We start from the raw sequence: 13,117 nt of genomic DNA, 5'->3' as shown, positions 1-13,117 counted from the left end.
AGTAACGAGAGAATCACTTCGACACCCTTGTCCACTGTTTGTCTAATTATTCCCAGTTCATGGACTAATCTTTTTTGTCTTCACTTGACAAATTGAGGGATTTTTGGTGAAATAATGTTGTTTCTGCCCTAATATACAAAAAACGTATTAGAGAGAAAGGGAAGAGCTGTCATCTGTTGCTCGAGCTGTCATCTAGCTCTCTCCCTGGTGACGTGCCATTTTCCCTTCATCCAATCCATAATGCATCACAAAGCCAATGCGGGGGGGGGAAGCAGAAAGCCTCTGGGATGGCTTCCAAAGGACGGAGGGTAATTTGGAGATGGCCCATGCGGCCCATTTGAATGGACTGGAAGAAAAGAAGATTTAGAGGCTGCAGTGCAACTTTAGCCACTTTGGAAATGAGTTAATTTGGCAGACGGAAATTCTGTGACAATAATTCAGCAGGAAGTGGATGGTAGGAAATATACAAATAAATAAAAGCAATGGATCAAATCACAACATGTGATGTCAGTTTGTCACTGTGTTTCTCACAGTGACAAACCCACATATGGTTAGTATAGTATGTTAAAGGCAAGCTACTAGTTATAAGCTAACTACCCAGAAGCAGACAGACCAAAAGCTGTTAGTAACTAGCAGGTAAACATAGCACAGCATTTGGTCGCTAAAGAGGCAGATACGACAAAGAGAGTACAAAACTAAATCTGAGCTAGAAAAGGGTGAATTACATTTATAAAGTCGACAAAATCATAATTTACAAAAAGTGAATTGCTGCAGTCTTAAGTTGAAACTTTTTACGTTCAGTAATACAGTATCACCTTGGAAGGAAATTGAAATACCCTTTCTGCACTATTGAGTTCTATCTAGCGAAGTCCGATATGAATCTTTTGTAACTTTGAAGGTGAAGGTTTCTGAACATTTTGTTCTCTTATTGCTACCTGAGCCAGTAAGAGACAGCGATGAGTCAGACAACGAGGAGTTGGAGAAGAGACAGTGGTTGCAGTGATTCTTCCTCTGCACCAATCACACTGTGCTGTGCTCATGCTGGGCCTGTGAAATGTTCACCCCTCTCAACCACAGCAGTATCTAAGTAAACTACCTGGCTATGTGCGAGTTGTGGCCAAAATCTAGAAATGTGGAATTAGGATTAATAATTCAGTTGAGCTACAGCACAACCCTCCTTGGGGTAGTCAGGAAAAAAATCTGTGTGGTTAAAAGCATTGGTAATCAGTAGGAAGATGAAAAATGAGACTACTGAACTACAAATCCAGCCGTTTGTCTGAGACTTTTATTGGCTAATCATGAGTAGCTCTCTGAAGTCCTAGAGGGAGGAGAGAAAACAGGCTGATGCATGGGTTCGTAAACTTTCTTTCCTGTTAAGGCCCATTTCAGTTTTATAACATCCTTCATACTAAATTATTGAACACATCTCACTCACCTCTTTAACGCAATGACTTGAACTGCTTCTCTTTGGCAGCTGTCAGATGATAGTGATGATAATGCTACTGGCAGATTAAACAAACTGATTCGTACTTTATTTAAGAAAATACTTGTGGCATGAGCTTGTTCATAGATTTTGATTGAATTCAACCGAAAGAGTGTGATTTCCACTCTGACGGAACTTGACATGTAAAGAAACTTCTTTATGCAGGTTACCCAGTGATTTTTTGTCAATGGAAGAGCAGATAATTACTGGGTTACAGGGTTACAGTTGCAGTCAATCTCTATGTTACATGTAGGTGTTCGCATCCTATTGGATAGTTAAGCCTAAAGTATGCCTAACTAAGTCACATTGTGTCCTTACATCTTGCCACTGGTGAAATACGCGAGAGAGTTAGAGTTTTGGTGCCTCTCTGTCTTGGGCATCCGAGTTAAATATGAAAGTCCTTCAACGTAGACACTACAATGTACTGTCTGTTGTCACGGAGTGTCTGTGGAATGAGGCAGGGCCCGACTCTCCCAATGGTGTACAGATGTAATTTGTAAGGATGGTCAGAAATTCCTCAACAACCGCAATGTCCTCGGTTTAAATGTGACTCTGAATATTCATCACAATGTCCCTCTGTCTCTCTTTGTTTTTGATTTCCCCAAAGTCTCTGTTTTTTTTTTTTAGCATGTTATTGCAAAGAAAAGTAAAAGATTATTATCGACTCTGAGGAAAAAAGGCTCAAGATTCATGAGTTTGATGGAAAATTCAAAATACAAGATTTACTCTGATGTTAAATCGAATACTGGAACAGAGATATTTTTCTCTGACAGTGAAGAAAGTGCTTTAGCGTAATGAAAGTGACAGACTTAGTGAGTATGGGGGTTACCCTGCTTCTCATTGGAAACCCCAGAGCTCAACAAAAACCACCTGCTGAGAGCAAAGACCATTATAATGAGAATGACCCTATACGCCTGTGCGTTTATTGATGTGGGTGCATGTATACTGCCTTCGTTGATTAATGCTTTGCCACTTCTTCTTTCCTGCTCCCTTTTCCACGCACCGAGCCTCCTTCCCCCTTGTTCAATTACTCTAGTTGATGATGCCTTCGCAGTTATCGACAGGGAACTTTTGACTCCCACACAAGCTGCAGTGACTCATAACGCCGGAGCCGGGAGGCATGCGGGCAGAGTTTGGAGAATAAAGGCAAGTGGGTGGAAAGAGGAGTAGGTGTGAGAGCAGGCAGGGGGTCTGCATCTGACTGTGCTGGGGAGCTTTGTTCCTAATTTATTTGTTTCTCTCCTCCCCCCCCCCCCCTCTCTTTCTTCTCATCCCCTATGGGAGGAGTGACGGGAATAAGAGCAAGCGTTCCTGTGTGTGTGGGTGTGTGTAGAGGTTGTGGTCTTTTGAGTGCCAGTCAGGTCTGTTCCAGGATATATATAGCTCTCATTAGACACATCCCGCTAGAGCCAGGGTCACAGCACAGTGAGGGGAAATCTAAGAAACACTACATTTGTCTCACACCAGCAAAACAGTGGACACACACACACACACACACACACACACACACACACACACACACACACACACACACACACACACACACAGCCCTTCTGCTACAAACACAGGGACAAATAGGACTCTGTTAGCATCTAGGTCTTAGCAAAATAAATCCACAGACCACGAGATCTTCTTCCCAGAACCGCAAGCTTTTCCCCTCAATCGAATTTTAAGCCCGTGTTTTGCACATCAGCAGACACACTCTAAGCTGATCATCTGTTCAATCTGTCTGGTTGAGAGATCCCATCATGCATGTTTTGCAGCAGGTGGCCAGTGGGCGTCGGGGCGCACACACACACTCCCACACACAAGAAGAAACTGAGACAAAGTGCGGATTATGTCCCCTTTTCTTCTGAAGGATGCAGAAACGTTCCTGTGCTAATCAGTCTGTTGGCATGGCAACAAGTATACCAAACCCAGGAGGACAGGCCTTTTTCATTGGATTTGGGTTAATTTTATTTTGTAATTTGATGCTATTAAAATGACTGACACGTGATTGGTCGAGCACATGAATCGGCAGGATATTGATGTGCAGACCAGCTCAATCAGCAGTTCAAGATGTTCAAGAGTTGTACATGTGCACAGTATTCAGGCATCTGGACTTGCTGAAGATGTTTCTCGTCGGTTCTATAACTGACCAGTGGGTGGTTTCAGGTATTTAACTTGTGTGTGTCTGTACCTACATTGGGAGTCGTTATGTTAAACATGCAGGTCGTCAAACCCCCCCAACCAGAGTCAAGGTGTGAATGGCCGTTAAGAACTTGTGGGCACCATCCGTATGCGGGACATTTTGGCTTTATTCTTGTACAGTGGGAGGAAGTGGAGATGCGTCGTCGATCTTTAAATACAGTCACTGTGCAAAAGTATGCCTTGCTCGTGAACTCTGAGAGGTCCGTTCATCCCTGCTTGCTGTATCATTGCTCCTGAAGTTGACAGAGCACAGAGGAGGCCAAAAAACAAACCTCAGGCCACAGAGAAATGTTTCGTTGATCCCAATGGGCCGTGGTGCTGGTCCAACAATGCTCTCCATAGAGCCACACTGCTAGCTCCAAAAAAAAAATAAACAAGAAGGAAATTACAGCGAACACATCATAACACATATAACATGAAATATATCCCACAGCTACTCAGCTTCTCCTAACTCTGTGTAATGTCACAACTTCCCTTTGGTTTTTCCAGTTCTCTCTGTTTTTTCTGCAGAAACTAGCTGCCAATCAGATACCGCCTGGGAATTATGGGCTCGATGATTTACGGGCAGGCAAATTAACAAGTATGAACTTGCTTCTGAATGAGACGCCGGGAGATCAGATTGCTCCTGTGGCATTTTTTTTTGCTCGGAGCCGGGCGGCTCAAGGTCATGAGAGCATCAACGTCGAGCGGGGTTGCAAAATGAGTCACATCAAAGAACGTTAATGTACAGGACGCCTGATAGAGAAACTGCTGGTTAGTGTGTGCAGTGAGTGATGTGTTTTAAGTGTGTGTGTGTGTGTTTGGGTGATCCAGCTTTACTTCGTCCTTCCCCATCTCGCTCCCTCTCCCCCTCTCTCTCTCTCTCTCTCTCTCTCTCTCTCTCTCTCTCTCTCTCTCTCCCTCCCCACAGAGCCACTGCACTGCGGAGGAAACTTGAACTGTGCCCAGCTCCTGTGAATATCACTCACACACAACTCTGTCCCGGGCCTGCGCACAGACAAGCCCACACAAACACCGACAAGCATCCCACAACCGCTGTGGCAAAAGAAACCTGCCTGAGATCCCTTCCAGTTTTTTATTTAATTTATACAGAAACAGACAAGAACAATCATTTTAATCTAATATATAAGAAACCAGAGCTCATTGACAGGATGTGCTCTCATGGAAATGCTCACATTTTTTCTTTCAATTTCAATTTTCGTGTTAACAACATCTGCCAACAAAATGAGTCTTTGTAGATGAAAATGATTCGTTTTCTTCCCCTAGTGTCTGTTTAAAGACAGCTGTGGCATTTCTTAATCTGTCTAGATTATAAACCTGCAGGTTTAAGGAAATGGATGTTAGTTTTCTCCGGAACTTGTACTTTCTCTTCTGTATGTCTATTCCAGTCATGAACGCAATGAAAAGCATTTCCTCTTGTTTCCTCATGTGGTTGTTGGATGTTAAAAAATGTTGCTGAGTCAGAGCTATAATCCGATTTTTCTGTACAGATTAAAAGGCAGATAAAATAACCTCAACGCTTAAGTCAGCACTGATAGATATAAGTATTAAAACTGTACAAATCAATATTTTATATTAGCATTGGATCACTGTGGGTAATAGGGAAAGGTTCCTGTGAGCAGTTTTAGTGTCTTTCAGCTCATGGTTGTGGTTTCACTACTTAACTACTGTTATTGCTACTGTGGTTTTAAGTCTATGTTTAGGTTCATGATGCAAAACAAAGTAATACTAAATACATTATTGTTAGAGTGGAAGCACAAAAGCAGACCCCATGTTAAAACAGCCCTGTTGCAGTGAAATCAAATTACTCCTTGTAATGGGAGAGAGGCTATTTAGGAGGATGGAGCCACCGATAAAAACCCAACTCTGCAGTTTTTAGCTGTTCGTTGTGGCCTGACCTTTTAACCATCCATCCTACATAAAACCACTTCCTGTCAGAAAAGCCCAGAGAAGCAGAGTTTCCTGTAACTATGCAGCAGGAAAGCGAAAAGTCAAAGTAGGTTAAACCAGTGCCTGAAAGACGTTAAAGCAAAGCAGGAGGTGGTGGATAAAACCAGAAGTCAAAGACCAGTGAAGATGCAAACTTTTTCTATGTCTGCAAGATAACGTTATCGCAATCAGAAAAGCTGCAACAAAGAAATTCATGAGACTATTACTATTTCTGATGCTAATTCCTATTAGCATCACTTGCAATTCGTTGAAATGCAAGTTCTCAAAGGATCATGTGACTAGCATGTTTAAAAGAGGCCAAATGATTTGAACCCTTGTTGCCAGAAACATGTGTCATAAATAATCCTAAGAAATCATCAGTTTATTGTCAATTAACAATTAAATAAACGGCTTAAAAACCTCCAGCAATGCTACTTATTCAATGATAACTCAGCCTGTGGTTTTACATCAGATTACATTACATTACATGTAATTCAGCCGCCAACCTTCTGGTTGGTGGTAGACAACAGCTCTACTTGATGGCAAAACCACATAATGGAGGACATAATAAAACTCCATCACCACAGATCCTCTCAGGCTGCAACAACCTAAGTGCACATTCGCAGAACATATAGTTCAACACAAACCAGGACAAGCAGGTTGTCTGTGAGATAAAGCTAATGTATTTATTATTCAGTGTAGCCTCCGGTAAGATGAGAATCTGATGCAATGCTATATGGATTATAATAAAATCTGCAACTGAGTAACCTAAAAGCAAAGAGGGGAGTAGAGATGTAGACGAGAGGGAGACAAAAGCAGCTGAGCTAGAAATAGGCCAAGATGTGGAACTCCACATTCAGAAGAATCTCCCAAAAGATGCTTATATTTGCTTATATTTGCAAGTGAAACAGTTTTTGCCTTATATATTAAGTCAGACGATGTGTAAAACTGCAGAAGAAATGTACCTTTCTCTGCTGCTCCCTCTGAGAGATGAAGCGTGATGTGCTGTCAACAGATGCCTCAGCCAAGAGCTAGACCAGAAACAAGTATGTAGCAGGCAGTCTGCTGTGGGTGCTCAGAGAAGAGGGGAAAGTCTTCAAACTTCCCACAGGACATATTCGTCTTTTTTGGACAGTTAGCCTTCGACTGAGCGCGGGGTCAGCTGCAGGGCAACCCTCAGCTTTATGCTCAAGAGGCCATCAGCGATTGATCGTTCGCTAAAACCCTGAGCAGATGGTCCAAACGTTGGTGTAACACTAACTTCAATCTTAAAATACAAGAGCATAAATCAAAAATGTAGATTCAATTATCTTCATCTGCTCCGATGTCATCTGCTGCATTTACGTTTATTAAAATTCTAAAATGTGTTGCCTCTCTGTTGCAAGAAAATGAGCAAGCATGTGGTGAAAACTGATTCATCTGAACTATATAAATAAAGCATGCTTGCAGTGAACTCCTGGCGATGAAACGCAGTGACAGACAACTGACGACATCACTTGTTCAGAGACATAGAACCTTTAAGAGAACATGAGGGAAACAAATATCCACATCCAATTCGAAGAACAGTCTGTGGTTCATGTACGACCTCTGGTGGCCAATTATAACTCTGCACAATTAGTTCAAGATCCACGTGTCATGTGCACAAGCATATCATTTCCCTGGTGATACTGTCCTTTAATACATCATTGTGAGGTTTTCCCCAATAGCAAATTTACTGAGATCTAACTGGGTTGTTTCCTCGATGATATTGATGTAATGTCCCTGCAGGATGTAGAGATGTCGTTGTTTTGTTCACTGATCCTCATTTTCTACTTGATAGTAGCTTGTGTGATTACAGAGATTGTGTTGTGTGTACTTTTCTGCAGTTACTCGATAACAGGCCACAAAGAGACTGCAGAAAGGATGTCGCCTGAAAATTATTTAACGATTTATATTCTAGTTTGAAAACGGTGTTGTTTGATAGTGTCTTTAAAAATGGGATTTAAATGTTTAATAAGTTCACAACAACTTGCAGTCATCTTTTTGTCCTCATGAGGCAGGAAAGGAGGAAATAAATAGATGAAGACATTATGAAATTAAAAAAGGTCAATGCAATATAATCATTAAATTGGGAAACAATATTTGTATAACTCATAAACCATTATAGAAATATTATTTAATTGTACATGTGGGGTAATTATCTTACTATTTAAAATTATCTCACTTTTTTATTTTCTGTTTTGAAACTAAGAAATAAAGTTGTAATATATTTGTTTTAATATATATATATATAAACAAAACAGGATTCAGAAAATAACATTTTAATACAAAAAAAACTACATTTGAGATGAGTAAATTCTGTATCTGTGACGTGAAAAAGAATAAATATTAGATGTATATTGCATTTTATTATTGGGTTGTCTCACTCCGAACCGCTAGAGGGCAGCCATCCACGTGACACCCAAGGCACGCTCAAATAACTGCTTCCGAAAGCAAAGCATTGTGGGAGTTTCCCCTTATACAAAGGACTTAAAGCAACGTGACTCAAACGTTGGTGACGGACTTCAGTCGAGAGACAGACGTGAAGCCTGAGCTCCGCAGATTAACTTACATTTACCGTAGTTTTCGCTTTAAATCGGTATTTTAGCTCCAGCTTTTACTTTTTCCACCGCAGACAAACTTTGTATCCAGAGAGAAGAAGTTAAATGCGACAAATCGCCCGGGAAGAAAAACGTCTTTTTCCGCCAAAGGTTTTTTTTCGGTCGGATATGTGCTTGGAAGTAATGGAGACCAAGCCTAAGCACGTGAAACCCGACTGCCTGCTTCGTAGGACCGTGAAAGTGGCGTCTAAACCGAGGTGGAGGCAGCTGGAGGCGGACGAGGCCTCCAAACCGAGCCGGGCCTCCATCCGGAAACAACTCCACCGCGAGCAGAAGCGGGCCCAGCTGGTTAAGCTCGCCCGAGTCCTGAGGCCCAACGTCGGGAAGAAGGACAAGGAAACGTCGCTGTGTGAGCAGAGAACCGCCGCGGCCTACAACCGCCGACACCCAGGAACAATGGCGCCGGCGAACACCACCCAGTTCCTGATGAGTAACGCCGAGGAGGACATGAAGAGCCGAAACATCCAGGCGGATCCGGCCTCCACGGAAACATGGTCGTGTCTGTACAGCGAGTCCATGTCCCCCCGGAGCGTGTACGCGGCCCTGGACTCTGCCTACGAGAGCTGCGTTGATTTCCAGCTCCGGGACTTTGAGGAAATGTTCGCCCCGAGCTGGTGAACAACGGCATCGAACGGTCTACGCGGCCTTGTGGCACCGATCCGACCCTCCTGTCCACTAGTGACAGTTACACAAAGACAACCATGAAGGTGTGAATAGTTACTGTACAGTTTTTGTGTTTGCATATCATGTTTTGTTTTTCGTGTTGCCCAGGTCATGTAATGTGGTTTTCATAGTTGGGCTTTATTTGTCTCACAGCCGACGCACTGGACGCTGCCCCACCACTAGGGAGCGCTCCTGAGCTCCGGACGGAACGATCCGAATCCCACCCGGGACGAACCGGTCTACGTGGAACCCGATCCGACCTCCTCAGAGCCCCACTGACATGTACTTAGGACAAACATGAAAGGTGTGATGAGTGTATGTCTCATATCATGTTGATCATGTTGCCCAGGTCCGTGTTATGTGGTTGATGCGTCACGTGTTTCATGGTTGGGCTTTATTTGTCTCACAGCGGCGCACTTGGACGCTGCCCCACCACTAGGGAGCGCTCCCGAGCCGCGCGTCGCCCGGAGGAACGAACCAAACGCACCCCCCGGGACGAACCGGTCTACGTGGAACTGCTCCCCGCGACCTCCTCACACCCACTGACATTTACTTAGGCCGGACGTGAAGGTGTGATGCATATCATGTTTATCTCATGTTGCCCAGGTCATGTAATGTGGTTTGATTTGACGCATGATTTCATGGTTGGGCTTTATTTGTCTCACAGCGGCGCACTGGACGCTGCCCGCCCACTAGGGAGCGCTCCTGAGCCTTGCGTCGCCCAGAGGAACGAACCAAACGCACCCGAGCTCTGCTCCGCCCACGGATTGTGAATAATCCAGGTAAACCCGGGCAGGTATCGTTGTTGCACTGACCACGTTATTGGTGGTACTGAAATGTGTTGGGCGATGAATGGGAAGTGTTGCTTTCCACAGTCACTGTTGTCTGAGCGTTTTCCAGATCCCACTCGACAACCCTCCCTCTCCTCTCCCCTCCCCCCCCACTGCCGGGACACGAGCAGGAGGCAAGGACACCGGAGAGATCAGTCTGCACGTGACTGACATGAGGTGACATTTACTGTCCGTTGATTGTTGACTGTTTCCAGGAAGGCCGAAGTTCAAACACTAAGCTTGGTTAATGTCGAGGTTGACAGTTGTATTTATTATGTAAGATAAAAGAATTTATGATGAGAGTGATTTTAATTAAACGAGGTTTGAAACGTATAAAACTGACCCTGTGTCTTTGTGTGAAATAAAAACATGTTTTATTGAACGTACAAACAAATCTGAAGTAATGTCTGATTAATACTACAACTAATAGCACACTAGTGTCTGCTAAAAGTATTGCTCTGAAAAGTTTAATCAATTTAATAGATGCAACACGAGTCATAATGCTAATTTTATCTGCTTGGTGGTCAAAGGTCATAAAAGTGTTTAAAGTTCTTAAAACATTCGAATATGAAAATACGAATTCTTTATCATATTTAGATTGAAAATATCTTGGTGTCTAAAGGCACATTTTTCACCAATGATCACATGAAAATTTTCTACTATTAGTTGTGAAGCATGTCTGTCTAAAGTTGTGTATAGCAGATGCCCCCCCCAGCTAATTAAACTAGATGTGGTACTTCTATGAACATGGGGAAATGTAAGTTCAACGCTAAGTAGCTTGACTGGTTAGTATTCAAAGGTTAAAGTAGATTCCTGGAGAAGCTGATCAAACACACTGCTGTGCTGAGAGTCTCAATCTCGGGACACTGGAGATCAAGGTGGTGAGTGAAATGATCATAAATATGTTAAACAAGTATATTTTGCCATTTCCCTTGAACGTTTGGTTTTAAATTTAATTTCAAGTGGTATAAAATGGTTTTACTCCATCATCTGAATTCCTCTATTTTGTTTAAATGTTGATTCTGGGTGAGGGTTAGGGCCCCCGGCTGACTTAGTTAAAGCTCTTTATAGACGTGATATTTTAAGTCTACCCTGAGGCCTTTCATTACTTTTAAATTGGCATCTTTTAATGGAACATACTAAAAGACCTGAACATGGTCTGTGCTGGTAACTGTTGCATGGCATGTGCAGAAAACTAATTAAGTAGAGGGAAGATAAAGGCAAAGTCTATTTACATAGTAATAAACTGGGTATGTTTAATTTACCAGTAGCTGCTGTTCATCAAACTGCTAGTGGCCATAAAGCCATAAACACACTTCCAATTAATTCAATAATGAAGCAATCAATGTGCTTCCAAGCCTTCAGTGACGCTGCTGCACAATTAAAGGGAAGTTTTATTATAGGAGCAAATCCCCAGAGGGTTTTCCAATTTGACACGATTAAAACCTTAAAATAGCCAGTTTCCTCACTGCTCTGGTTTGACGTTCAAACGGGTCAGAGCTAGTACTCAAAGCGGCCACGTGATGGCGGTAGTGTCCATGAAACAAGGGACCACCATGTCCTCCTGCAGGTCAGAGAGAATTGATGCCAGAGGGAAAGACACTTACATCCTGACACAATGAATTTGTTTGTCAGGACACTTTTCTATGAAGAGTACCAGGTGGTCTGGGTTTAGAGACTTCAAGATCATGTCATAGAGCTACTGTCATTTACTATATGTAGCTCAAAGACGTTTGAGACCGTTGTGTCCTTTTAAGGTGTTTCTTTGAGCAGAATGCTACCAGTCCCATGTCTTTTTAAGGGAGAGAACTCTCCACAGAGCTCTTATCTCGATTCTTTGAATCTCAGCAGTTTGATCCAGAGGCCGATAGCTCTGAGAAATGGCTGCTGTTGGTGTGTGACTCATGAGTTTTCCACCAGAAGCGGTCGGTCTATAACCGCTCACCCTGTGGTCCAAGTGCTGCATGTGATGGTCAGCAATTACACCCAAAGGTGGGCTGTGTGGGGGGGTGGGGGGGAGACTTGGACAGGACAGCTGCCGGCTGATTAATGGATCCCCATTGGGCTGCCACAGGATCGATGCCCTTGTGATTGGTGCAGTGTCGTGTTCAGCTCACTTCTGTTTCTATCTGGTCGTTTGAAATGACGGATGAATTACTCTTAAGCTTCGCAGGTTTATTTGGCAACAAGGTTTTGGTTAGAACAATGTTAGTTGGTATTTATTGGAGAAACTGGTTCATTTTTCAGTTGGTTCCCTTCCAATTAATTGCTGCCACAACCCAGAGTCTTGTTTTTGCAGAGCAGCTTTCTTTGGCTGAGTAAAAACGCAATTCAACGTATATATATCGTTTCCAATAAATCAATAAAAAGGGCCCTGTTTTTGAAACTCCCCAAAGTAACTTGTCTAGAAATGAATAATCACAACACAGCTAATTAGGCTCCAGCTAAAGTTGCATACACCTCTGTTTTCCTGTCATTAGCACCAAACCACAGTTATTTTCAGGTATCCTTCAAAGGTATCATTAGGAAGGTATGGACCATTTTACAAATGACTCTCAGAAATGATACGTAAGACTTTGTATTGTGACGATAAACAAAACGCATTCAAAAAGACCGGGAAAATATGAAGTCATAAATATATCTACAGAGCAATTGAAAAAGTAAATGCTAAGTGTTTGTTTCCTGTCATTGTTCAGGGAGTAGCACAGCTGGAGCTCCACTGAGACAATTTTGGAATTTCAGGAGGTTTTATTTCCCTTTACTTATTCCACTTACCCGTTGGGGGGGAGCTGGGGCCAGTCTCACTTGACAATGGGCGAGAGGCGGGGTACATCCTGGACAGGCTTCCAGTGAATCACAGGGCCAACATATAGAAACAACCCTTCACACCTACGGACAATGTAAAGTCTCCTACTCACCTATAACCCCAATCTGCATGTGTTTGGACTGTGGGAGGAAACTGGAGTATAGAGAACCACTCTGCTGCCCACTGGGAACATGTTTGTCTACTTGAAGCCTATGATAAGTTTCAGTATATTATATTTTATCTTTAGTCCAACAAAGACACATTTTGGCATGTACATAAAAAGTGTAAGACGTATGGATCATGTAGGAAAATGAAATGTACAGAAAGCGTTATTAAATATCTGTTTATATATTCTGAGCTTGATGTTTTGGTGACTAGTATTTACAAGTGCGTGCAGTTTGGTGGCGCTCCAGGTAAAAACCAGGATTTAGTGAGTTTAAATGTGGTTTTATCAGGGGCCTGTTGGTCCTTGGCGGAGATGGGAGCTCTCCTGAGTGTCATTCCACTTTCAATGGTGGCGACTCAGGGTTTTTCTAGTGTCAGGATTACGTTGGAGCGACTCAGGATGTTTAAAAAA

General features: G+C 42.8%; 1 protein-coding gene across 3 annotated transcripts; it reads left to right on the top strand.

Moving 5' to 3' along the window:
- Positions 1-8,111: 8,111 nt before the first annotated feature.
- Positions 8,112-10,076, top strand: LOC117756968. 3 transcript variants are annotated; one of them, XR_004613011.1, is made up of 4 exons: positions 8,112-8,948; positions 9,058-9,219; positions 9,314-9,474; positions 9,572-10,076. XR_004613011.1 is itself a non-coding variant. In XM_034577609.1 (3 exons), the coding sequence occupies exon 1, from the start codon at positions 8,287-8,289 to the stop codon at positions 8,857-8,859; it is 573 nt and encodes a 190-aa protein (XP_034433500.1). In that variant the 5' UTR covers positions 8,117-8,286; the 3' UTR covers positions 8,860-8,948; positions 9,314-9,474; positions 9,572-10,076. The 3 variants fall into 3 exon arrangements, 2 of the variants coding, with proteins under 2 accessions (XP_034433500.1, XP_034433501.1); XM_034577609.1 differs by lacking the exon at positions 9,058-9,219 and having other exon boundaries at positions 8,117-8,948; XM_034577610.1 differs by lacking the exons at positions 9,058-9,219; positions 9,314-9,474 and having other exon boundaries at positions 8,118-8,948.
- The last annotated feature ends 3,041 nt before the right edge of the window (positions 10,077-13,117 follow it).

The sequence above is a fragment of the Hippoglossus hippoglossus genome, chromosome 23, assembly GCF_009819705.1.
Source record: "Hippoglossus hippoglossus isolate fHipHip1 chromosome 23, fHipHip1.pri, whole genome shotgun sequence".
Lineage (NCBI taxonomy): Eukaryota > Metazoa > Chordata > Actinopteri > Pleuronectiformes > Pleuronectidae > Hippoglossus > Hippoglossus hippoglossus.
The sequence above is the reverse complement of the archived record's forward strand: the minus strand, read 5'-3'. Positions and strand labels throughout refer to the sequence as shown.